The sequence below is a fragment of the Rhinatrema bivittatum genome, chromosome 13, assembly GCF_901001135.1.
Source record: "Rhinatrema bivittatum chromosome 13, aRhiBiv1.1, whole genome shotgun sequence".
Taxonomy (NCBI): Eukaryota; Metazoa; Chordata; class Amphibia; order Gymnophiona; family Rhinatrematidae; genus Rhinatrema; species Rhinatrema bivittatum.
The window spans coordinates 19,728,367-19,756,179 of NC_042627.1; the positions used below are offsets into that span (position 1 = coordinate 19,728,367).

At 41.7% G+C, this 27,813-nt stretch overlaps 1 protein-coding gene across 3 annotated transcripts in view; it reads left to right on the forward strand.

Moving 5' to 3' along the window:
* Nucleotides 1-27,813, forward strand: part of HCN4 (hyperpolarization activated cyclic nucleotide gated potassium channel 4) — a 337,366-nt gene that overhangs the window by 205,785 nt on the left and 103,768 nt on the right. For all 3 annotated transcript variants that reach the window (XM_029575658.1, XM_029575659.1, XM_029575660.1), the window contains exon 3: nt 26,300-26,461. In XM_029575658.1, coding sequence (XP_029431518.1) covers nt 26,300-26,461 — 162 coding nt within the window. The remainder of the gene's footprint in view (nt 1-26,299; nt 26,462-27,813) is intronic.

Here is a 27,813-nt window from a genome sequence, read left to right on the forward strand (position 1 = left end):
AGAAACTCTTACCTAATAATAACTGAAATGTCGTCATATTCACGAAGCTAGTAGTAAAGAAAATATGATAGTTGTGTGAACCTGCTCTTGTGGTCTTAAACTGGGAGCTGGTTTATAAGGAAAGTGATATTATCTTAAAACTTTCCCCAGTGCCTCCAGACTTCTAAATGTACATTAGAATCCTCCTGTGTATTTTTTTTTTATTTATAAAGCTTTAAGGCCTTCTTAAAAATGCCAATCCCCATGCCTTTTTATTAAGTTTTGCTTCACCCCCAACCCTGTCAGGTGTGTGGTTCATGCTGATAATATTTCAGCACATCATGGGCTCCTCTAGGATTATGGGAGCAGAATCTTAGTCAAGCAGGGAAAGCTAGATAAAGATCCTGGGACTGGGAACAAAATGTAATATTTTCTTTAAAAAAAAAATATACTTACAGGGGCCAGCCCAATGGCTCAGTGGCACTAGTACGTACTGTGCTCTGCCAGGCGGAGGAACTGGGCTTAATTCTCAGGCTCAGCGGAGGCAGTCCTCACCGCTCCTAAGGGGGAGAGAGAGTCAGTCATTTGCTCAGGAGCGACACTTTGTAATCAGATTTAGGGTCCATATTAGCTGGGTTCTGAATGGCACTGTGGTTAACTTTATGGTCTTTGGCTGAGGAGTGTTGTGGCAATGGCTGGGCTGAGGGGGCTCAGAAAATGGGGGGAAAGTTATGAATGACGAAGGCTGGGGGGTGGGGGAGGGCTATGCAAGGCTATACAGTTTACCTAGGGCAGTGATGGCAAACTCCAGTCCTTGAATGCCTCAAACAGGCCAGGTTTTCAGGATATCCACAATGAATATGCATGAGACAGAGAGTCAATGCCTTCATAGTATGCAAATCTATCTCATGCATATTCATTTTGTATTCATCTAATACACTTGCACCAGCCATGGGTACCAAAGGAGGGGGAGGGATCAGTTTTTAGATTGCTGGAAGTTGCTGGGCTTTTCTTGGTGGTCCCGGGACAGAGGCTGAATGAAAGGTTGGAGGGAGCAGCACAGCAATTATTTACGCAGGGCAGCAAGAAAGCTAGCGCCGGCCTTGTTACCAGTTGAAAATGAAACTTTCAGTCACTGTATGTAGGGTATTACTGGTTGCTATTTGCATGTTTGAATTATTGCACAACACATCAGAAGGTTTCCCGGAAACTCCAGATCAACCAGTTTAATATTTTCAATTTTCTCCAGAAGTGAATAAGATTGCTCATCTGTTCCAATGACCAAAAATCCCTCTGGCTTGAGCTTTGTTTATACTGTAATTCATTTCTGATTTTCATGCTAAAATGGGGTGTCATTTTCGTATGTCACACTAAATTATAGCTTCCCCTTTCATTTCCAGAAATTCAATCTCTTAGATACAATATGTGTTCCTTTTAAAGAGTTTATTTAATAAAGGAATTCACAAGATTGTATTCTGTATTGGAAACTCATATATTTTACAGTTAGAGCAAACCAAACTGGCCTGTGAACCAGAAAACTCCTATGGCAGCTTCCAAATGCTAGGAATTCAACTGCTAAGTGCTCACATTTAGCAGTCAGTGAACCTGAGTGGGATTCCTGCCTTGTTTCTGTTTCTCAGGTTGTCTTGGACTGAGGTTAGGAGTCCTGCTGTACTAGCCATGGGAGAGAGCATCAGTCCCCAGGAATCATCCAGCTCCAAAAGAGCAGCGTTAAAGAGCTGAGTCCTGGCTTCTTATAGTTCTTACCTATTAATGAGATGGGAAAGGGGAGAAAATATGTAACTACTTGGCACCAAAATATGAAAATCATGGAGGCCATGTATGATTGATCTCTTCTAAGATAGGGAAGAAACAGAGATGTCATGTTCAAGAGAACAAAGATTAAAATGGTGTTAAATGAAGTACAAATCATACATGAGGTCATAGAAAGTCAAACATTTGAATCAATAAACCGTAAAATTAAATCACTCTGTTGTATTATGATTCATTGGGGCCCAGTAAGTTCAATGAATAGCTCCTCTGTGAAGACTTGATGGATGTTGTGCCTTTAATAAGTAATAGAAGTAGCAACACAGTAATGATGCCAGAAAAAGACCAAATGGTCCATCCAGTCTGCCCAGCAAGGGCAAGATACCCCCATGTTTCTCTTAAGGATGGTAACTGCCTTTCTGTGCAGTTATCCCCAGGCTTATGATAACCCATAAAAAATTTCTGCTAGCAACATTTTTAATCAATGATGAGTCTTCTTAAAAAGTCAGACAGTGCTGCTTGATGTACTTTGTTTGTGGACTTGCCCATAGAAGCAGGTCCTGTGCCTTTTCCTTTGTTTGCATATCAGTACCCCAGACCGTACTTGTCGGGGCCTTCGCTGGTTACTGACTGAATCCAATTCCCCTTTCCCCCCGTCATCGAAGTGGAGAGCAATGTTGTAGTTGCATCAGAAGCATCAAGGGTAGTATTCTCCATGCGTTCTGATAAGGCTAGTAACTGCCTCAACAGCAAGTTACCCACATGCACCCTTTTCTTCCTGTCCTCTAGACTTAGGGACCCACAGTGTTTATCCTATGCCCCTTTGAATTCTTTGACTGTTTTCATCTTTACCACCTTCTCCGGAAGGGCAATCCAGGCATTCACCACCCTGTCCATGAAGAAATATTTCCTGACATTAGTTCTGAGTCATCCCCTCTGGAGTTTCAGAAGAAACAGTTAACCTGTCTTTCTTAGCTGCCTGTCGTTACCCCCCCTCCCAGTTGAATTTCCTGTTAAAATGTAATTTTCCAAACCTTATTTGTTTACCGTAAACCGACATGATGTCCACAACGAATGCCGGTATATAAAAGGTTTAAAATAAAATAAATAAATAAGAACATAAGACCCCTAGTTCTACTGATTTCTTTCCAACGGAAAAAGTTCAAAATTTGTGCATCATTAAAACCTTTTAGGTATCTGAAGATCTGTATCATATCTCCCCTGCACCTCCTCTCTTCCAGGGTATACATATTCAGATCTTTCATCCTCTTTTCAAAGGTCTTCTGATACAGACCCCACACCATTTTGGTTGGCCTTCTCTGGACCATCTCCATCCTGTTTCTACTCTATTTAAGATATGGGCTCCAGAAGTGAACACAGTACTTCAGGTGAGAACTCACCAAGGACCTGTACAAGGGCACTTTTGTCTCCTTTTACTGGTTATTCCTCTCTATGCAGCTCAGCATTCTTCTGGCTTTAGCTACTGCCTTATCGTATTGCTTCACCATCATCAGATCACCTGACACCATTACCCAAAGATCCCTCTCTTGGTCCGTGCACATAAGTCTTTCACCTCCCATCATATACATCTCTTTTGGCTTACTGAATCCCAGATGCATGACTCTTCACTTCTTAGCATTGAATCCTGACTGCCAAATCTTCGACTTCTCTTCATGCTTTCTTAAATCACTTTTCATTCTCTCCACTCTGTTGCAGATCTCAGTATCATCCACATATAGACAAACTTTACCTTCTATCCCTTCCGCAATGTTGCTCACAAAGATATTGAACAGAACCGGTCCCAACACCAATCTCTTTGGCACTCCACTTAACTCTGTTCTCTCTTCAGAGTAGGAACCAGTTATCATCACACGCTGTCTTCTGTCAGTCAACCAGTTTATTATCCATGCCACCAGCTTGGCGCTCACTCCCAAGCTTCTCATTTTATTCACAAGCCTCCTATGCAGGCCCACATCAAAAGCTTTACTGAAATTCAAGTAGATCACATCGAGTGCTCTTCCTCGATGCAATTATCTAGTCACTAAATCAAAAAAATCTATTAGATTTGTCTGACAGGACTTCCCCCTGGTGAATCCATGCTGCCTCGGGTCCAGCAACCCTCCTGATTGTAGATTGTTCACCATCCTTTCCTTTAACAGAGTTTCCATTAATTTTCCCATCACTGAACGTAGGCTGACTGGCCTGTAGTTTCCAGCCTCCTCTCTGCTACCACTCTTGTGAGGCAGGACCACCACTGCTCTTCTCCAATCCCACGGCACCATTCCCATTTGCAGGGATCTATTGAGCAGGTTCTTCAAGCAGACTCACCAGCACATCTCTAATCTCCCTTAATGTCCTAGGATGAACCTCATCCTGCTCCATGGCCTTATCCACTTTGTTTTCTTAGCTCTTCCCATATATTCTCCCAATGCATGTTATAATACCTAGACAAAATGCATATGTTTGTGTGTGGCTACCCCTTTGGGACGACTCTTTAGTAGGCTGGGTCAAAGTGTGAAAACATGCTTAGATGAGGGAGACCCTGCCTTCCTACTTTCTAACTTGCTAAAATAATGTTTAAATATTCACCATAAAATGACCACTGGACGACATTTTGGAAAAATGGGTATATTTATTTTTGTTTCTTTATTTTACTTATGTATTTAATCATTTATAATCCACAAATCCATATATCTTGGCGGAGTACAATTATATACACACACAGTAAAGCAATTCATTTATAAACAATAATACAAATCATAGGAAACGGAGCATCCAAAAACAGCAAGCACACAATTAGCTTGCAAAATCAGAGAATAAATGCCTAGGTCATAATAGTGCAGAGGCCTTAATAGGCAGGGAAAGCCTGAGAAAAAATGTAAGTTTTAAGAGCTTCCTAAATTGAAGCAGATCCCCTGATTTCCATAAGAAAGTCCAGTAACTATGCCCAGCTATACTGAATATCTTATTCCATAAGGTGGCCAAACGGACTTGGTTGAAAAAGGGGATTTCTAATAGGTATTGAGAGGAAGAGTGTAAGGTTGAGGAAAGGAGGTATACACAAATGGAGTCTTCATACTAGATGGTGCAAGCCTATGCATGACCTTAAAAACCATGGTGAGTACCTTAAACTTTACTCCCCAAACCAAGAGATGCCAATGCAGGTTTTCCAAAACCTGTTAATTTTTTTAAAGTGGGAAAGGTGTGATTGTCCCCTTAACCGTCTGTTTTTTTTCTGATTGGTGGATTTTAATGAAGCGAGAAGTATAAAGGGGAAATGTTTTTGTGATATTTTGCCCTTTCCTCTCCTGCCCTCAGTAGAGGGTGGGGAATAGTGACCTTCAGATGTGATTGCACTGGAGTTCCCAGCTTGTAGGCTGGGAGGCCCCTGGACCCTCCAAGGGAAGTGGGATCTTGCAGGGGCTCTTCCTCTAAAGGGGATAAGCCTGAGGCCAAGGAGAAGAAAAGAGGTCCATCCTCCTACGAGGGATGGGGCATGGAGCGGTGAAGGAAAAGATGGAATCTGAGAGGTGGCATAGAATGGGCTCTAGTCCCTTCAGGGAAACTGCCATAGTGAGAAGGAGAAGTACCAGAGTGGGGTGAGTTAACCAGTTAGAAACCACACCTGGTTCTGAACGGTGGGGTCTGTGCATTTCCAGGCTATGGAAACGTAAAGCTTGTGCTGGGTACCCACTGGATGAGAATTATGACACGGGTATATTGTAACCACATGCTCTCCCATAGAGTTGAGAGAAAGGAGAGACGGTGAAAATGCTCTCGTGTTCATTCTTATGATTAGAGATGTGCTTCATTTAAAGATATTGGTTCAGGCTTTGGTTCGGGCGCTCCGAGGAAAATGTAGTTTTCCCATGGTTCGTTTTTTTTTTCCGGCAACTAACAGGTTAGTTAGTGCGCCCTAATAGAACTTACAGCACACTAAATATGTAGTAGTGCACATTAAAAAATGCAACTTAAAAATTAAAAAGTATCAATTCAGAGGAGTTCGTTAGCTAGAAAAACAGTGCGCACTAATTGATATTACTGCACACTAAGAGATATGCAGTGCGCAATTACTCTGTTAGTGCGCACTAACATGAAATATGAATTTTGCCGAAATTTCGGCAAAAATCGCTTCGTATATTGGTGCTACCGAACCATGATGAATTAGACAATATTGTTGACATTGTCTAATTCATGAAAAACAAATGCACATCCCTAATGATTAGCAATAGAGAAATTACACTCTGCGAGGAGCCCATGGTTCTTCTGACTTGACATTATAATTATAAAACATCTTCATCCCTGTATATAGTTCTTGTTGCTGGCTGGAGATATATCCAGACAAGTTACAGCTCTGTGTGTTTGAGATCTGAGGCAATGGTTCAGTGCCCATTTTTAAGTCTGCATGCTTTCAAGGATGGAGTCAGAGATCATGGAGGGAAGTGAGGAGAATTCCTTCCTGTCCACACAGTGGTTAAAGCTTGCTATCCCGTCAGGTCCACTTCACCATCTGTACCACAAAGCTTAAGAGCCCACAGAAATACATTTGGAGAGGGAACTCTTAACATCGGGAGCCCCAATCCATCATTTTGTGTAACCCTTCAAAGAGGGGTTACATATGTTTGTTGTGTTTGATATACTATGTAAATTATGCAATATTAGCGGTTTACAAAGACAAATACATACACAACATGATTTAACACAGATAAGGTGCATTGTTAAATAGAAGAAAATTACAAAAAAGAAAAATAGATATAAACAAATCAATCAATCGGACAGTTGAAATTGCTAGATTTTTTTTTTATAGTCTTCCCCTGTTTTGAATTGCTTTTATTTTCAAACGTTCAGACATAGAGGCCAATATCCAGTAAGCCAGCGAGTGGACAAGTTATCCGGTTAACCTGACCCGGATGTTCGGCAGGATAAACGTCCTGTTGAATATACTCGCCTGCACTCAGAACAATCTCTGACAACCGTGACGGTAGCTTTCACTGTCAGAGCAAAGCTAGGAGCACCAGGAGTGGGGTAAGAGGACACCTCGCTCCCAGCTGCGGTTTTAGGAAGGCAGTGGAGTCCTGGAAGGGAGGGTGACAGAGGTTGTGGATGGGTGGAGGTAGAAGGGAGCCAGATGAATATTAAAAGAAAAAAAAAAAAGGGGAACAGGGGAGGGCCAAACTGTGGACTGAGCAATATTTTTTTATGCTCTTTAGAGAGGTTTGGAGGGGAGAGGAAGTGCTTGGTCCAGCAGGGACATTTGTAAAATATTGTGGGGAGGGAATCAGGCTGCATTACCCTCATGGAACTTTTTTTTTTTTTTTTTAACGAAACATTGCCACTTAACCAGTTGCCATTTAGCGAGCTAATTTGTGAGTTATGCAGGTAAATCTTCCAGTACAGACTTATGAGGAGAGGCTGATGGATCTGAATATGTACACCCTGGAAGAGAGGAGCTGCAGGGGGATATGATACAGGCTCTCAGATACCTGAAAGGTTTAATGATGCACAAACTTTGAACCTTTTCCATTGGAAAGGAAACAGCAGAACTAGGGGTCACGAAATGAAAATCCAGGGGTGGGGGGAGGGGATAGACTCAGAACCAACATGAGATGGACTTTCCTATCATGATCAGCTGGCTACTTCCAGGTGACCCAGTCTGGCCGCTGACAGGGATAGTCTGCTGGGCTTGACTGACCATTCATCTGAACCGGCATGGCACATTTTATGTTTTTATGGCCTTCCTAACAAAAAAGGCTTGATGCCCTTACAATATCTCTTTTCACTTTCGCCCACTGATCTCCTGCTTCCTCTAGTTCAGTGGCTCCCAGGCTTTTCCTACGGAATCCCCAACCAGTCAGGTTTGTCTGCAGTGAATATGCATGTGTTAGATTTGCATGCACAGCCTCCATTACATGCAGATTTATCTCATGCATATTCATTGCAAATGCCAGAACACCGGGGGCCATTCAGGACAGGTTTGAGAACCTCTGCTCTAGCTTCTCCTTAAATGTTGTCTTCTTTTGTAGTCTATGCTCTTAATTAGATAAGCTTGGTAGCACCCCCCGAATCCTTCCCTTCCCATATATAACTACAAATCTTTGAAATAATCCAAATAGCTACCAATACTAGCGTGACTGTTGCTTGAACATCTGGCCTCCAGTATCCAGTATTTTAATCTTCTTAAAAAAAAAAAAAAAAAAGTCTCCAGTTGCCCTGGATCAAAAAAAGTACAAGCAGCATCATGATAAATAAATCTGCATTTGCAGCGATATCTTAAAAAAATATTGCCACAATTTGATTTACTTCCAAAAAGATCTATAAACCTTTTTATTCCTGGCTTGTATGCTACAAGCAGGAATGGTAACCTTTAAACCAGTGCATGAGCGTACGTCTTTGAATTTTTGCCCCTGACAAAGTATTGCAAAACATTGGCCATGTTGGACTTGGCCTTAACCATTGAGTAAAGACTGGTTGTCTAGCCTCTAGAGACATTTTATTATGCATTTAAATAAAATTCTCAAAAAATAATTCTCCCACTTTCAAGGCGAATGAATGAAATGACCGGGTGGCCCATAGGTTGATGGGCATACTGTCAAGTTCACTGACACCTTGATATATAAGTGTATGAGCAATGGTGATATTTTTTATATACTTTTTTGGTAATTAAACAATGGTGATTTGTTTCCCCTTTTGTTTTTGTGTTTTGGGTTCTGTTTTACACATCTGACCAGTTTTCAATTTTACCATAGATTTTTTTCTTGGTCTTCCATCACTATAGAGACAATGAAAGTGTCCATTTGTCCAGATATCATTTCGGATGGAGTAGCGAGATAGAGGGGTAGGGCTTGAGGTATCCTCTTCCTCTTCCACATGAGAAATTTTCAGAGCTCAAAGAGAGTGCATCACATGTTTACAGCCATCTTGGATATCTGCCCTGTTTCTAATTTTTCAAGTCATTTTCAGAATGTGCTAATAATTTCAAAGAAATGGATTACATTTTGCTGAAAAAATATTTTAACTTTTTGAGAACTGTTTTAAAAGCCTAGTAAAATGTGTACTAATGGACTACTTTCATTACTTTTTTTTTATTTAATCCTCTTATGTATAATTTAATGATTATTATGGTTTTTTAAACAGGTTTACATTTGAAATCCAGGATAAAACCCACACTGAGGTAATAGCTTGTTTTCAAGTGACTTCAGAATGACTAAGTGACCATAATTATACATTGTTTCAGGAAATTAACTACCAGAAAAGCAACAATGTAGCTGAGTAGCGGTGATACTTTATAAGGCTAATCCGTATTTAAAGTTACAAGCTTTTGGGACTACTCAGCTGCCTTCCTCAGACAACGTTTGTATAGGGGTGATTACTAGCCTAATACTAAGGTGTAACCGGCTAGCTCTGTGTAATAGCATCAGGTCAGTGTAGCTATTAAGTAAGAAGCACCAGTTACCACAATGCTAAGGCAGGGATCTGTAGTTCGTTTTTCTGAAGGAAAATTTCACAGCTGTTCCTCATCCTGCTGGAAACAGCACAGCTCCTAACCCTTCTCTACCCCCAACCAACAGAGCTGCTGACGGACCGGCTTGGCCCTCCCTCCTCACTTTGAGGTTAAATTTAAAAGGGCAGTGCAGATGTCCATGTGCGCGCGGTTCCTCTTCTACTCTGCCAAACGGCAGGTTTGGGATCCACTGGATGGCCCCTCAACCTTGTCCTTTTTCTTGGCAATGCCTCTTCTTCATCTCGGCCGTCCGGCAGGTTGGGATCCAGCAGGCAGTACCCGTGCACTCATCTTCTTGTCTGCTGCACCTGCAAGAGCAGGTTGCGCTACGCTGCATGTGTGAAGGAAAGAGAACATGTGCATGTGTGATGTGAGATAGAGGGAGCATTTGTGTGTGTGTGTCTATATTTATGAGAGAGAGAGAAGAAAAGTTGTGTATCCCCGCCCCCCCCATCCATCCACACTAATCCACGACAATCTCAGAGTGACTGGAAATCAAAGGTTGCAAGGTATGGAGAGCAGGAGAATTTTTTTTTAATCCTTTTTAGTTTTAATTATTGGGTGGTGTTTGTGTCTGATATTTTGAAATGTTTTACTGGTGTTTTGGAAATTACAAAAAAAAAAAAAAGAGTTTTTAATTATTGGATATTTCCCTGGGTGGTAAAAACCCTGATCATGGACCCAATGGCTCACATCTCAGTTTTGGATCCTAATTGCACAGCTCTAATCTTGCTATCATCCCGCTCTGAGACTCCAGGATCCCCTGGGGGGGGGGGGGGGGGGAAGCTCAGATTTAAGGCCTTTTTACATTACTTGCTTCACAACTATTTTTTCAGTCCCTTGAAAATAGCAGCAATAATCACATTGGAAAATATAGGGGTTCCAACTCAATTTTACTGATGGGTTGTAAAAGTAAATTGATGATTCCTTACAACTCAAATTGAAAAAATAAGAACATAAAAAGTTGCCATACTGGTCAGACAGAGGATCTATCAGGCCCAGCATCCTGTTTCCAACAGTGGCCAATCCATGTTACAAGAACCTGGCAAGTACCCAAACATTAAGTAAATCCCACACTACTATTGCCAGTAATAGCAGTGGCAATTCCTGAAGTCAGCTTGATTAATAATTAATGGATTTCTCCTCCAGGAATTTATCCAAATCTTTTTTAAATCCAGCTACACTTATTGCCCTAATCGCATCCTCTGGGAACAAATTCCAGAACTTAATTGTATGTTGACTGAAAAAGAATTTTCTCTGATTTGTTTTAAATGTGCTACTTGCTAACTTCATGGAGTGCCCCTAGTCTTACCATTATCTGAAAGAGTAAATAACTGATTCACTTTTACCTGTTCCAATCCTCTCATGATTGTATAGACCTCTATCAGCTGTTTCTTCTCCAGGCTGAATAGCCTTAACCTCTTCAGCCTTTCCTCATAGGGGAGCCGTTCTATTTCCTTTATTATTTATCATTTTGGTTGCCCTTCTCTGTACCTTCTCCAGCACAACTATATTTTTTTTGAGATACAATGACCAGAATTGCACACAGTTCTCAAGGTGCGATCTCACCATGGAGCGATACAAAGGCATTATGAAATTTTCTGTTTTATTCACCATTCCCTTCCTAATAATTGTTAACATTCTGTTTGCCTTTTTGACTGCTGCAGCACACAGAGCCGACAATTTCAATATATTATTATCTACTATAATACCTAGATCTTTTTCCTACGTGGTGGCTTCTAATATGGAAACCTCGTGTAACTATAGTATGGGTTATGTTTCCCTATATGTATCACCTTGCACTTGTCCACATTAAATTTCATCTGCTATTTGGACACTCAATGTTCCAGTCTCACAAGGTCATCCTGCAATTTATCACAATCCACATGTAATTTAACTACTCTGAATAATTTTGTGTCATCTGCAAATTTGATCACCTAATTCATTGCATCCCTTTCCAGATCATTTAAAAAGCATCAGTCCAAGTACAGATCCCTGAGGCACGCCAGTGTTTATCTTTTTCCACTGAGAAAACTGACCATTTAATCTTACTCTCTGTTTCCTGTCTTTTAGCCAGTTTGCAATCCACAAAAGAACATCATCTCTTATCCCATGCCTTTTTAGTTTTCTTAGAAGCCTCTCATCAGGGACTTTGTCAAATGCCTTCTGAAAATCTAAATACACTACATTTACCAGTTCACATTTTTCACATGTTTATTAACTCCTTCAAAAAAAAAAAAAAAAAAGTTGCAGATTTGTGAGGCAAGACTTCCCTTGGGTAAATCCATGGTGGCTGTGTTCCATTATACTATTACTTTCTAAATGTTCTATGATTTTGATCTTTAGAATAGTTTCCACTGTTTTTCCCGGCACTGAAGTCAGGCTCACCGGTCTGTAGTTTCCCAGATCTCCCTTGAAGCCCTCCAGTCTTCAGGTACAATTAACAATTTTAATAAAAAGTTACAAATTTTTACTAATAGATCTGAAATTTCATTTTTTAGTTCTTTTAGAAACCTGGAATGCATACCATCCAGTCCAGGTGATTTGCTACTTTTTAGTTTGTCAATCTGGCCTATAAAATGATATTTGAGATCACTTCTTTCTTTTACAGCAAAACTCTTCCACTTCCTTGGACAATTTGGCTCCTTACTTCGCCCCAATTTGAAATTTAATCTCCCAATCCTCCCCATGGGAATGGGAAGAAAAGTTATCCCAATTTACTTCCTGCATAACAGAAAGTCCCAGTTCTCATTACCTCTCCTGTGTCTTATCTCTTCCTCATTTTGTACTCCATGGTACCAACAGACACCAGAATTCTTACTTTTCACAGATTACTCTCATCTGCCTCCATAGCACACCATACTCCTCAAAATCCTCCACTCTAAGAATGGATGTGAGTCCATTCTTAACTGATAATATCTCTTCTTCTCATGTCTTTTCTAGGCAAAAAGGCCCTCCTACGCCAGATATTCTAAATCTGAGTCCCCAGGCCCTTGGGTCCTCACAAACATTTAATGAAAAATTCACTAAAAAGGGGAAACCAAATAAGAGGCAGGAAGGATGGAAAAATAAACGTCCTCCTTCCTTAACCTAAAGCTTTCCAATAAACCATGGACAAAATACTGGGAATAATGTACTCTGTCTCATTACTCATACCAGTGTGTATTCAGAGAGACCCCAGAATCCAAACCCAGGAACAATAAATATAATAAACTTGGAATAGCATAGAAAATGCTACCTTTTGAAAGGATAATTTAGGAAATCCAATTAAAAAATCCATGTATTGAGATGGTGACAGGGTTTATAATGACTTCAAACACATCATCTTCTTCTCCCACATGGGAGAGATCATAACTAAGCGTCTACTCTCTAATCTCTCTGTACTTCCCAGAATTTTGGTTCCAATTGTCTGTCTGTCTGACCATGCTGGTGGCACTCACTCCAGCTCTCCTGCTACGTTCCACTCGGGCTATCAGCATTTTAAGTCTGGGCAGAGGATGAGTTCCTATTTCACAGGGGGAGGGGGAGCAGCTGGGTCAACGGGCGACCGGGAAGTGTGGCGACACACCTGCATGTGCTTGGCAACATACTAGAAACATCTAGCTAGTCAGGTTTTCAGGATCTCCACAATGAATATGCTTGAGATGGATTTGCATACAGTGGAGGCAGTGCATGCAAATGTAGCTCATGCATATTCATTGTGGAGATCCTGAAAACCTGACTGGCTAGGTGTATCCCGAGGACTGGGTTGAGAAGCCCTGCTCTAGATTGCAGTTCTGTCCAAACTAATTATCTCCTTCCTTTGTCCACATCAGTGGCCACTTCCAAGGAGCTATCTACTCAATGAGGAGAGAGCTACACAGGCAGAGGAAAGACTGGCTACAGCAGAGTCTCCGTGTTTCCACTGTACTAAACAGCAGAGCTGAGACTGAGATGTTGCATGGTGCAAGGGATGATTTTTCAGCCATCAATAACCTTCTCTGTAAAATGAAAACCAAGGCTGAATAGTGTTTTCAGGTTTGCTTTGTTTTTCCTTTAATGGTATTGATTTAGTTTAGGTTTCAGTTCTCTTGTTGCTTTTGAATTTAATTATAGTCAACGCATGCAAATTCACTCTTGCAATAAATAGAGCAGAGGGACTGGCCCGAGAACCTTACAGCAGGCCGGTATGTACCAGCTTTCATGACCAACCCAGTTGTGCATTCCTAACACCGAGAAAAATCATGATGTTTCAATCTGAAGTCACCAGCATATCTGATTTTGAATTGGGCTTAGAGGTCACAATATACAAAGACAACATAAAAGCTATCGAGAGTGGCTTGATGACGCGGCTTGCATATCATTGGCACTTTGCGGGCAGGTCTAATTCTAGTCCTCAGTGCTAAGCTAATAATAAAATGTGTGGCAATGTTGGCAATGAGAGAGAAAGAGAGGTGATTTCTATTTCTGCTCTGTGTCTGTCATGGTAAAAATAAATGTTATCATAGATGTAATGGAACATTAGAGAGAGAGAGAGAAAACACTGTTCTCGGATTTTGTACAGCACTGGGCATCAGTGGCCGGTAAATACCACATAAGCATGAAGAACATACTTAACTATAAAGCACAAACCCTGAAAACACTACTTTTAAATGCATTTGAATTGGAAGAGTTAGTGTATGCAATGTGCAGGGAAAATGGCTCTAGTTCATTCGTTTTATTTTTTTTTGCATATTTTTTTTATTACTTTTTCTATGTCATGTGCTTCTTTTGCTTCATTTTTTATTTTTGTTTGTTTCCAAAAATAGTGTTCACTGTTTTTTGAAATAAAGAAAAACAAAAATTTGTGGGATTTTTAAAAGTATTTGTGTATATGTTTTGGGGATACAACAAACTAAAATGAAAATTTTTATTTATTTATTTATTTATTATTTAAAATGTCCAATTCAGTTTGAATTAGTATTTTTTTTAACATGATTTCAGATCCCTATTATGTAAATACTAACAGGCAGTCAGATGTGCAATAATAGGTGCATGAAACCAAAACACAGTACCTGGAAAATGTATCAAAATAATATGACATCAGCAAAACAAGGAAAACGAAAAAAATTTTTTATCACAAATTGTGCTCAAAAAATTTTTCAAAAATTTTTTTAGAATTTTTGTAAGATAAGACTGACCGTATCGGCAAGCCTGTCGACAAACCCCTCGGAAGATTCAACACGGGTTGTCCGGACTTCTCGTCATTTACAGTCAACCTAAATCAATATTGTTTTTTCTAATATTGTTTTTTCAATTTTTTTCAATTTTTTAATTTTTTCAAAAAAAAATTTTCAATCTGTAATGTTTCAAAATAGTTTCTTCTTGATTTATAAATATTTATAAGTCCAGAGCAATCATTTCAAATTGCAGAGACATATATTTTCAATAAACAAAGGGACAAGAACATCTGTTGCATAGCCTCTCACAGCCTCTCGACACCCGGCCGATGTTTCGCTACTGCTTCATCAGGAGCGTGATATTATTACTGAAGCAGTAGCGAAACATCGGCCGGGTGTCGAGAGGCTGTGAGAGGCTATGCAACAGATGTTCTTGTCCCTTTGTTTATTGAAAATATATGTCTCTGCAATTTGAAATGATTGCTCTGGACTTATAAATATTTATAAATCAAGAAGAAACTATTTTGAAACATTACAGATTGAAAAATTTTTTTTGAAAAAATTGAAAAAACAATATTAGAAAAAACAATATTGATTTAGGTTGACTGTAAATGACGAGAAGTCTGGACAACCCGTGTTGAATCTTCCGAGGGGTTTGTCGTCAGGCTTGCCGATACGGTCAGTCTTATCTTACAAAAATTCTAAAAAAAAATTTGAAAAATTTTTTGAGTACAATTTGTGATTAAAAAAATTTTTCGTTTTGCTGATGTTTAATTGATTGGAAAACAATTAGCTCTTTTTTGTATACTTTGTCAAAATAATATGAGACAGTTTTCAAAGGGATACTGCAGATATGGCCCCTTTGTACATTGGCCCCTCCCCCCCACTCCACCCCTTTATAGGAAAAAGAGAAGGTTCTGGGGGCTGGACCAGGGTGGGGCCATATCAGCAAATATGCCCAAGGAACTTATTTTTAATTCCCTGTGCACATTTCCTGACAAGGGGATCCCTCCTACAAACTATACAATTATTATATATATATATATATATATATATATATATATATACCCATGGATCTCAATGGACAAACTGTTTTTAAAAGGAAACTCTGCAAGGAAATTGGTTTGCAGTTTATACCCACAGGCCTCTAAGCTCTGCAGAGGCTGAAAATTGACCTCTTAGCATACAACTCAGGGGAGTCAGGGCTGATATTACAGTGCAAAAATGGTTTTGGGCATTTCCCTGTATTTCCTCTACGCTACCCCCAGTAGGCTCCAACGTTTATTTTGATTGGATGTTACCACCTCCTATAGACACAGGATTGGTGGGATGCAAATGATGTTGTCTGAGTCCCAATGCATAGAAATATTCTTATCTGGGTTAATGAAGTTCAGAGGGTTCTTAGTAAAGCAGGTACTAGAAGAATACCCATTTCATAGCCGGATACAAAGTTTTTACCAAGGACACGTTTCAAGGTTCTCCTCTCATTTAAAGGTGATGCCAACTCTCTGATATCGAGTAACAAGTCTTTTTCTCCTCAGTATGAAAAGCAGCCTCATATAGAGTTGCCAAAATCACAACATGGATACAAACTCCATGTTTGCTTGGCTTTAGGCCTGCATTTTTTTACTCAGCCTGTGTGCATAGCAACAGGCCTCGAGTTCATGATGCACATCCTGATTAGGGTCACTGGTCCCTACAGAGCAATAGAAAATACGGATTACCCACTGAAACTGGGTTCCATATGTACTTTTTGCTCAGCTATAGCATATTATAGTTTTAAGATGACAAGCCTAGTAATATCACCACAAATCGGGTACCACAAAGCCAGCCTCTTTTATCTGAGTAGCGAACAGACTTAATGATTTTAAGCAGCCTATGTCTTCAAATGAAACTAAGGCTTTTTTCATTATTTCAATGGAGAGTTTGAAATAAATAAAAGATCCTTGTCAGAATATTCATATTAATAACTTTAGCAATCCTCCAAGGCCCAGGATATGTTGTACCGAGACTACAAAAGTGGAATATAAAACAAAAATGGTTGAAGAGGAAAGCACACCTTCACAGTCTGATCAAGTGTATCAAACCCAGGAAGTTAACCTCATATAGATGGTAACTGTTAAACAGTCGCACGGGCGTGTGGCTCGTGCGAATGGATGCGGACATTTTATAACACACTTGTGCATATGTACGCATGTTATAAAACCGGCGGTACACACGTACATGTGCGCACAGTTTTATATGGACACGCGCGTGTGCGTGCAAATGCCGCCTCTACCGCGTAAGTGGGGGGATTTTGCTTAGGCACACACGTCCATGTAAATACCCGTTTCCCCAGTTAATTTCTAGTTCACCCCAGTAAAGGACAGGACTTCCTAAGCCCCCTAGCTAGTCAGCCTCCCTTTTACCCTATTAGCACTGAGCCTTCAAACCTCACTCGCTAGCCACGATTTCTTTTTTATTTTAAAACTTACATGCCATCCGTGGCAGAAGTAAAGTTACGTGGTAGGGGATCCTGGCGCGTGCTTATGCATGTAAATACTTACGTGCATACTTCGGGTTACAGACCTGGAACGGCCATGACCCGCCTCTTTTTATGACTTCCCAATTTGTGCATGTCCCGAGAGATATGCATGTACTCAGGCGCCTCTTAAAATTCGTGTGGCAAGCGCTAGCTCGAGATACTCGCATATCTCCTGGCTTTGACATATGCAGGGCTTTCAAAATCTGAGTGTCTCTACAGCTGATGTAGTATACACTTGATTTTTTTTATTGATTTCTTTGAACATTTTAATTTCAAATTGGATTGCACCCAAGTTGGGGAGCATTGTGGTCTAAGTTAATGTTCAGAACTTTCATCATAGTTAACTTTAATCCAGACCCCCTACCATGCATAACTAATTATTTCCTAACATTCTGCAAAGGAGGGAAACTGAGAAATAGAGAGAGAGAATAGGACATCATCAGCAAAAAATGATATTCAGTAATCCACATCACCTATTTTTAGCCCATCAATATTACGGTTAGATCTAATTTTCTGTGCCAGGGGTTTCAATGTCTAAGCCTAAAAGAGGTGGAGAAAGTGATCACCCTTGGCGAGATCTTCTGCGGTTTTTGAGATGAGCAGAGCAGTTGCCATTTCCTTTAACACAGGCCATTGGATGGTTATATCATTTCCCTATCCAGGTAAAAAGAAAAATGGGGTCTTGCGCACATTTTGTCTGATAATATCCTCAGAGAACTCCAATGCAACTTGTCAAATGCTTTTTCAGTGTCAGTTGTGAGAAGCATAGCTGAAGTTTTCCTTTGTTTACTAGATTAATGACTTTATAGATGCTGTCCACAGCTTGATGTTCTGGAACAAAACCTGCCTGGTCATGATGAATTAAACTAGGGAGTGTCTCAGACAATCTGAAAGCTAAGATCTTTATATAAAGATGTAAAAGTGAGATTTGAAGGAATCCTTATCCTCCTTTGCAATCATTGTGATCCAGGCTTCCACATTTTTTTAACGGAAAATGCCTTCTATTTTATTGAAGCCTGCTAAATATTTTAATGTTTCCATTATAACCCCCTTTTCTTTTCTAATCCACTGGGTATTTTTTGTGTTCCTTAAGCATCTCCTGTAAGGTTGGTGTTGTAAGCGCTGTACTATATTGGCAGCCCTTCTTTCAACTGCTTCTGTCCTGTTACTATATTTACAAAGGTATGGCCTCTCCTGATTACTAGCACACAGTACTAAAGATGGGATCTTTTGAGTGTAAGGGAGTCCAAAACAATCCTGTACTGGCAGGCCTCAGAGTCTCAACAGACCTGAGGATGAGGTTAGAGAGAGAAGGAGTGATAGAAGAGGCTTGACGACATTCCTCGGTGGGAAGTGTCATGGATGTAACAAAACTTAAGTGCCCTCTTGTTGTAGGATTCCCTGAGGTGTGTCTCTAAGAGAGAGGTGCTGGAAGGTGGCCTCTCCAAGGAGAGAGGACTGCCAGCCCTGCCTTCTGCCCTAGGAAGGAAGCTGGGGGCCCAAGATCACGGTGCCCTGGGCTTCAGGGCCTAGGAAAGTCTTGTCGTGGGGTCCACAAGTGATTCCAGAGATTTGCTGAGGATCCAAGAATTTATTTATTTATTTATTTATTTTTGGCTTTTATATACCGATCTTACATTAGATGCAAATCAAACCGGTTTACAATGAAACAACAGGCTTGCTTGAGGGCAATTACATAGAACAAAAAGAATGAGGTCTCTAAAGAAGAGGAGAATTAAACTCAATCTAAAAGGGGTTTCCTTAGAGGTAGGGAAAAAGAGAATTTTGCCTTTGTGGTGGTCAAAAGAAAAGGCTTGCAAGGGAGAGATCTGAAGGCCTGTTGCCTACAGGAAAGCATCTGCTCTAGATTTCCTAAGTTGTGAGAAGGAGCTCCAGTTCTTGCTGGAATACAGAAAGAGCTCACCCAGAGGAGCAGATAGTGAAGGACATGCCCGGGCAAGGCATGCCTGACCCAGAGTACCTACCAGCCAGGGTGTGCAGCCTTGTTATTGACTAAGACTGGGTTTTAATACACTTTATTTTTCTGAACTGATTATGCATTAAACCATAGTTTACTCTCATTGTGAGCTTTTTCCTGCAATCAAGTTACTGCCAAAAGAGTTTATGTTTGAAAAACAGCTTCAGTATTCATTTTTATTGGACTGTTTTCAGGCGAGCTCCAAGAAGGAAAACCCTTTAAGGGCCTGATTCTTTCCCCCCATGTGCGGAAAGCACCCCAGGAGCATGGGTGCAGTCGTAGCTCATGACTTTCCATGACCAGAAGAATTTGGGTCAGGGGCTACACCAGTGAACTGTACAAAGGCAATATTACCTCCATTTTTTTTAAATTATGCATGTGTTTTGAACATTTGTAAACCGCCTAGACGGATATACTTTATCCATTTGTGCGGTATATAAAAACTTTTAAATAAATAAATACATAAATTTTCCTGCAAGTAATTCTTCTCCTTGTACACGCAAGCAAACAGCCACCTTACCGCTCTGCCAACCTTTGCACCATCTGAAATGATTACCCCTAGGTCCCTATCCTTGTCCTTCTGATTGATAAGTGGGTAACTGATTTCTGCCCCCAGATGCATGTTTGCAGTACCTGTAACTTCTATGTGGAACGTGTAATGTGCCTATAGGTCTGCCCACCATGCTGGGACCAAACAAAGGTGCCTGCTGCATCTAAAAAGTAAGCCTGTGACTTATCCTTTAATTTTAAATTGTTTAGCTGAGACTTACCAATGAAGCTCTCTGTAGGACTTCACAAAATCTTAGCAATAGACATAGTATATCGCAAAAGAAATCTGAAGCACAGTAAATATGATGGTCATCTTGATAAAACAGCACAAGTTAGGAAAAATAGTACAGACAATGTTATAATTTTATAGCATTTTTGTCCCCAGATAATTACTAAACCCAAACACAGCTAACTATTCACAACCAAGTTCCACATTGGTGGCTGTGCCCCTTTTCAGCCTTGGCCACTTTCTCTGCATGAGGGAGGGGAGATAGGAGCAGGGGTGGATGTTACGCAGATTATATGAGATGTGTAATGTAAAGTGGAATTTTAAAACTGAACAATTTGATTGGCTGGGGAAAAGCCCTAGTAATGGACAGTGGAACTTGTTCACTGCAAATTCACGTTTTCCACAAACAGATTGCTTTATACTGCATTGGAAAATCCAGGGGAACATGACATAGCAGCCGAACCTCAGTTCTGTCTGAAATGTTAAACATAACTGCTGGGTGCTGCATAGAATATAAAACACAAGTATGCATTTAAAGCACTCGCTGCATGCCTCACTTTAGATGTGACGCAGTTGTAAAATGCAGTGTTCTGTTTGTGCATTTGTGCAAAGGAATTGGCTTGAAATCCTCCTTAATAGAGACATGTCTATTAAAATAACCTACAACAGGAGACAAGTTCACTGTATATCACTGTAGTGAAGGTACCATATGGTTATTTCAGGAGACATTTCCAATATATGGAAATTCTCTAAAAGAGATCATTATGACAGACTGAAGCTTGTTTTTGTACAGCAATGATACCTGTCCTTAGATGTCACCAAAACTTCACATTAACTCCATCTTTTAAACCAAGCTTTCAGAAGTTGAGGTGTCTAAATGCTCACAGAAAATGGTCCAGTAAAAAACAGATCCATCTCCAGGGTGTACACCATCATCCTCAAGTTAGTCTTCACATGTGACTTCTGTCCCTGGCCTTTGGCTTCATACTGCAAAGCCCACCTAAGGCAGGGAATGACTGCTGTGCTATGCCTTATTACTCCAGTAATCAGTTTCAGAAATCAGTGCCTACCATGCCTCTAAGTTGTGTTAACACATTACGGGATAAATGGCTTAACAACAGGATCTGTGTGTGAGAGAGTGGGAAATAAAAGCCCAGAGAAACATGCAGGATCACAGAGGATTGCTGTGAACCAGAGAGATAAAAAAAAAAAAGAATGAAGACCCTCCCTCCATACAGCAGTAGGTGCATCTGACGTATCCTCAGGTCACCGTAGAATATGCAAAGTGCAGACGCACACAGGGATTCCTTTTTATCTTTTTTTTTTGTACTATGGACCAGACGCCAGGACGTGATTTGCAGCAGGTCTCAGCTACTGCCGTCTCTCCCCCCTCCCTCCCTGTTCTTACTGTGTCCTGTCACCATGGAAATTCAGCAGAACACAAAGAGAATGACAAGTACCTGGAGAGGAGACCCACTGTTCTCGTCAAAGGATTTAGAGGAATGCGGCATGCGGGACATTGGATACCAGCTCAGCAAGACTCTAGTGAAGTGACGTTTTCAGGAGATGCCAATGCATTAACAAAGCAAAAAAAAAAAAAAATTATTACTGTACATTCTAGCATCTCTAGTTCTATAAGTTTACCGTATCAGGGGCACTAGTCAATGTCTCTGATATGGTAATCGACTGGAGATGGGCATTGCTTTTAATGTTGACACAGTTTTTGGGAACAGATTTAATAGTAATTTTGATACCAAATGATCTCAAAATGTTTTGCATTTAGAAGCGTGTGGGAAGAGATCAAGGCCAGTGCTTCATGTGCTGTGTCTGTGCCTGGAGATGACGCATCCAAATGGAACTATTACAAAACGTTAGGTAAATAAGTCAAGAAGGTACTAGACAACAGTCCCCAATTAAGTACAACACTAAAATAGCCCAAGAGAACAAAAATCAGGTAAAATACACTAATCTTTTATTATAAGCTTTCAGATAATCTAAACATCTACTTTACAGCATCAATTTATAAATTTGGTTACAATTATTCAAACAAACCCTGATGTGCCCCCAAACCTTTTCTTATTGACTATAGATTCCTGTAAGTACAAGAGCAATAAAACCAACTCTCAGTCATATAACAAACAATCATGCATTCACACTACACCCATACCCGTACACTCACAAGTGTAAAATCATATCAAGCAACAGATACACCGCAATAATGTAAATATTACAAATATATGATGCACCCCTACAGAGGCCACCGTTTCACCAATGTTCGGCTTCTTCAGGGGGATTGTTTATGAAGCAGATAGTGAACAAAGATTTTAGAAAATGTTTTCTAAAGAAAATATTATCCATGGCACATGTCTGGGAACTTTTCACAAATGCTTCAACAAGATGTCTAACGGATTGAACAACGCCTGCTATTGATGTACGCCGGTAAGTTTTTACCCATTTTCGGTCGATTCCCGTCGAGTTTGGCCCTCGTGGCCTACTGGCTGTCGACCGCACCGCGGCTAAATTTTTCAAAGGCCATGGCATCGGGGTTCCTTTGGTGCCCGGACTGTACTGGCACCATGGCCATAACAGACCTTCATAAAGTCTGTTTAATGTGTCTCGGGTGTGAGCATGATGTCCTGACTTGCACCAAATGTGCCTTAATGACACCAAAAGGTCGCAAGGCCAGAATGGAGAAAATGGAACTTCTCTTCCTTTCTCAAACCCCGACGCCGTATATTGCATCGACGTCGTCTGAACCCGTCCATTTCGCGCCGGTGACCATCCAGCATCGACGGCTTCTCGGCCTTTGATTACCTCTACTCCCCCTCAGGACTGAAGGGATCGTAGAGAGAAACATCGGCATCGACACTGGAAGTCTCGGACCATCGATGAAGGAAAATCATCGACCTCACCATCGTCCAAGCCGCCATCGAAGAAACCCCGTCCAGAAAAGGCATCGACCCTTTCTGTGACCGGGTCACCGAAGCAACCCTCACCTGGACGGGTATCGGGAGCCGTGACTCCACCTTTAACAGTGGTCCCTTCGGCTATGCCTCTGCCTCCTTCTTCCCTTCCGGAGCCGGGGCTGCTTGCTCCAGGTCTTCGTGAAGAACTGGACCGGATGATTCAGGAGGCCATCGATAAGGCGATGCACCGATTTCAGTGCTGGGGGAACTTGGAGTCTGTGCATCGCCTTATAGATGGCCTATGACACCTGGACTGATGATTCAGTGCCGGTCGCAGAGCCGACCATCAATCCCATTCCGGCAGCATTGGCACCGCTGCTCACGAAGATGGAAGCACTTATAGCTGCTTTTCCACCGATGGACCTTGGGTCACCGATGGCTCCGGTGCTTTCCCCGCTTACCCTGTCATTGGGAGGAGAAACACCATTCCGCATTCCTCCATCGGGAGTCCTGCTGATGCCTCAACCATTGATTCCGATGCGCCCATCAGCACCACTGATCCATCCATTGATGCCCTCAATGCCTGTACCGGTGCCCTCGATGCCTTCATCGGTGCCTCCAGTACTTCCTTCGATGCCTTCAGAGCCTAGATCCAGGACCTTCAGGAATACCATCGTCCCATCCTCCTCAGGTTCCTAGAGAGGCAGGTGCTGATCCCTATGACCCCTGGACTGACTATTCATCTCAAGACACTGATGATTTACCATCGCCACCTTCTCCTACTGAAAGTAGATAGCGTTCTCCTCCAGAGGACTTTTCCTTCATAAATTTTGTGAAGGAAATGTCTGAATTGGTTCCCTTCCAATTACAGACTGAGCAAGATGATAGGCACCAAATGATGGAGCTGTTACAATTCCTGGATGCTCCCAAGGAAATAACCACCATCCCTATTCACCAGGTTCTTTTAGATCTTCTCAAAAAGAATTGGGAACACCGTGGTTCCATAGCCCCAGTCAATCGAAAGGCAGATACCAATTACTTGGTACAGTCAGCCCAGGGTTCCAGAAAACTCAGCTAGATCACCAATCTGTGGTTGTAGAATCTGCCCAAAAGAGGGCACGATGTTCAAAACCCCATTCTTCCTTCCCCCCAGGTAAGGAGCAGAAATTCCTGGATGCCATTGGCCGGCGTGTCTTCCAGAATTCAATGCTCATCTCTCGGATCGCCTCTTACCAGCTCTACATGATCCAATATAATAGGGTCTTATTCAAGTAGATACAGGACTTTGCAGAGTCCCTGCCTCAGCAATTCCAGGAACAGCTTTAAACCCTGGTACACAAGGGTTTTGAGACAGGGAAGCATGAAATAAGATCCTCTTATGATATCTTCGACACCGCTTCCAGGGTATCTGCAGCTGCTGTTTCTGAAAGAAGATGGGCCTGGCTTAAGTCTTTGGACTTGCACCCTGAAGTACAAGACATATTTTCCGATCTGCCTTGCATAGGAGACAATCTGGCGAACAGATTCAACGGACGGTGGCAGAACTAAAGGAGCATCATGAGACCCTTCACCAACTCTCTCTGATGCCTTCTGAGTATTCTTCCAAACAGCCATTCAGGAAAGATACTAAAAAGTCATTCTTCTGTCCAAAGAAGTCCTATCCACCACCGTCTAGAACTCATTGCACGAGACTTTTCCAAAAGGCCCAGTCTCGTCAACCTCGGAAACAAAAGCCGCAAGCAGCTCCTCAGCCGGGCCCTGCTTTCGGCTTTTGACTCCTGCATAGAGAGTAGCAGCCAGCTTCCACTGCCTCAGATACCAGTGGGAGGTCGATTGTGCCATTTCTACAACAGGTGGCACACAATCACCTCAGACCAGTGGGTCCTTGCCATAATCTCTCAGGGTTATCACCTGAACTTTCTCTCCATCCCACCGGACTCCCCATCTCTGCTGACGTGGGGAACATCTGACCACTCACCACTCCTGGAATAGGAAGTCTCCCTCCTCTTCCAGTCCAGAGCAATAGAACCAGTGCCCTATTCCCAACAAGGCCTAGGATTCTATTCCCGGTACTTTCTAATCCCCAAAAAATCAGGCGGCGTTCGTCCAATTCTGGACCTACGTACCCTCAACAAGTACCTCCACCGAGAAAAGTTCAAGATGGTAACCTTGGGTTCCCTTCTTCCTCTACTGGCTCTGCTCTATAGATCTCCAGGACGCATTCACACACATTGCGATAACTCCATCTCATCGCAAATTTCTGAGATTTCTGGTAGGCCCCAAGCACTATCAGTACCGAGTGCTACCATTCGGCCTGGCATCTGCACCACGAGTCTTCACCAAGTGCCTCGTAGTAGTAGCAGCTACCTGGAGTTCTCTCCATACCTTTACAGCCCATTATTGCTTAGACGAGGCCGAAAGACAAGATTCCATCTTCGGCCAAACTGTCTTGCGCAACCTTTTTACAACTTGACATACCAACACCTTTCCTCCTGCCTGTTAGAGTTCAGGATGCCGTTTACCAAATTCCACCCAAGTCCTTGTGCCTATTGCACATCTTGGGTAAATTTGGTGCATTTCTCGGACATCCTCAGCTCGGTACTCACCCATATGTGAGGACTACCATCCTGCTTGTCCTGTGAGAAAGCAAATGTTGTTTACCTGTAATAGGTGTTCTCACAGGACAGCAGGATGTTAGTCCTCACAAAACCCGCCCACCACCCCGCGGTATTGGGTTTGTTTTCTTATTTTATTTTTCGGCACATCCTGTAGCTTTAAACAAGACTGCAGGTTTAGTGCCATGCTGGGCATGCCCAGTAGGTGCCAGTCAAAGTTCTAGAAACTTTGACAAAAGTGTTCCGTGATTGGGCTCCATCCTGTGATGTCACCCATATGTGAGGACTAACATCTTGCTGTCCTGTGAGAACACCTGCTACAGGTAAGCAAAATTTGCTATACATACACATTCACACACACACACACTGCATGTTATTTATTGTCTATGTTCACTTGTATAGCTTGCAGTACAGTGAGGTGGCAACATGGAGAAGAGCCAGAATAAGAACCAAGAGTCCTGATTCCCAATTCTATACTATAATAACTGGACTGCACCTTCTGATTTTTAACCCATTATTCTTTTTCTGTGAAGTGATTGCTATTTAAAGTGAATGACTTTAATAGCTGTATTAGTCCTGGAGGAAGCTGGATTCCTCCCAGGCCGTGGTAACCTTTCAATTGACCAACACAAGAATTATCTAAAAACTGAAGTGGTAGAGGAGCTTTTCAGATTGCACGAGTCCCTTCTTCGGATAGGGTAGGTCACGTCTGATGAGGGCACCCAGGTGGTTTGGAAAGCTCATGTATAACATATTTTGACTTTTATTTTGGACCAGTAAAAGATCTTAAACCTGCAAGAATTTAACATTATTTAAATAAATCTTTACTAAAGGCAAAAACCTGACAAAAAAAATATGGTTTCCATTTGCAGCCTTTGATCCTTGCTTATCTGTCTCAGTTCCTGTTTTCCTGCACCCTTTTTTTTTTTTTTTTAACTCTACCTCTGGAACTCTTTCTCTTCACATGAGTGACTGACATCTCTGTCATGCTATATCTTCCCATCCAGGGCTCCGATTCCTTCTGGGGAAAGCATCAATATTACCCTGTTCTCTTTTCTTTTTTGCTTATCTGCTCTTCTTGTTTCACTTCCCTCCCCGTATGCTTCACAGATCTTCCACATGACCTACGACCTGGCAAGTGCGGTGGTGCGCATCGTGAACCTCATCGGGATGATGCTGCTGTTGTGTCATTGGGATGGCTGCCTGCAGTTCCTTGTGCCAATGCTGCAGGATTTTCCAGAGGACTGCTGGGTGTCCCTCAATCGCATGGTGGTAAGAACCTCACAGAGGCATTCCATGCACAGTGGCAGTAAGTGGCCTACACCCAATATGGCAGATAAACAAGCAGTGAGCAGCAAGAGAAGGAAATCAGAACTAACTGCAAGCAGAAAAAATGTATATGTATGTTATGAATATGCTTATGTATATAAGTTGAGATAGTAATGCATTGTGCTCTGCAAGGCATCTTTTGCCTCTCTCTTGCCCCTTAACTGTACATATAATGCAAAGATTGACAGATGTGTCAGGGTTATTTTGTGATATACTTGCAAACCTTCATTGACCCATTAGTATAGGATTCATAGGTGACTCCATGAAGACTTGGATATTTTGCTTCAATTTTGATGTCCATACTTGGACTTCAAATACTGGTTTCCTTATTAACCCTTTGACTGTCACATAATGTGCATTGTATATCACAAGGGATGGAACCTGTGACATATGGGTCCCTGTTCTGTGCTTGCCGGTGACCAAGGCTTGAGATTTATTGTATCAACGTCTCTGATCTACTTATTGCTGCCTGCTCATGATCACCAGAATTGGTGTCCGATCATAGTGCTGGCAAAGTAGCCACTAGACAGGACTGAGGTCTGACATCAGAAGAGAGGCCAAAAAGAGGAGGAAATCAGCTTAATGGGGGCGGGGATGTAGAAAAAGAAGTAGGGAAGGAAAGAGAAAAGCAAAGACAAATGCAAAAAGCAAGAGAAAGAGGAGGATGAAATCAGGGGAAGAGCAGGGGTGAGGGGCCTGGCACAGGAGAGAAAGAAGGGAAGGAAGTAGGTTAAGAGGGAGAAATTAGAGCCTGAGGTAACGGAGAGGACAGAAATGGAGAAAGGGAAGAGCCAGAGGTATGAGGCAATGGTGGGCAGGGAATGGGGAAAATGAAGGAAGCAGGGGGTAGGACAGAGGGGGGTAGATTTCAGAAAGGGGTAAGGAGAGGAGGTGGGAGAGAGTTTTGCAAAAGAGTTTTGAGGGTGAGTGGGAAGGGGAAGAAAATAAATGATAGGAACAGAAGGGGGAAAAGATGAAAGTGACAAGGCATTAGAGGAAATTAAAGGATTTAAGAAAGAAAAGTGGAGACAGAAATGAAAAAAACAGAACATTTTAGACAGAGAGAGAGAGATCACAGTGATGGGAAGCCCCTACAGAGAAAACCAGAAGATTTTTATGTCAATATATTTCCTTTTGGAAAAAAGCCTATGAAAGCTGTAGCTCTCAACAGACACTTCCAAAGAAAGTTAAACTTCCCCTCTGATTTCCTGCACATACTGAACTAGTTATTTCACAAATATTTGGCGTGCAGATGATGGGGGGAGAGGGTGCCATTGATCCCAACAGGAAGATTT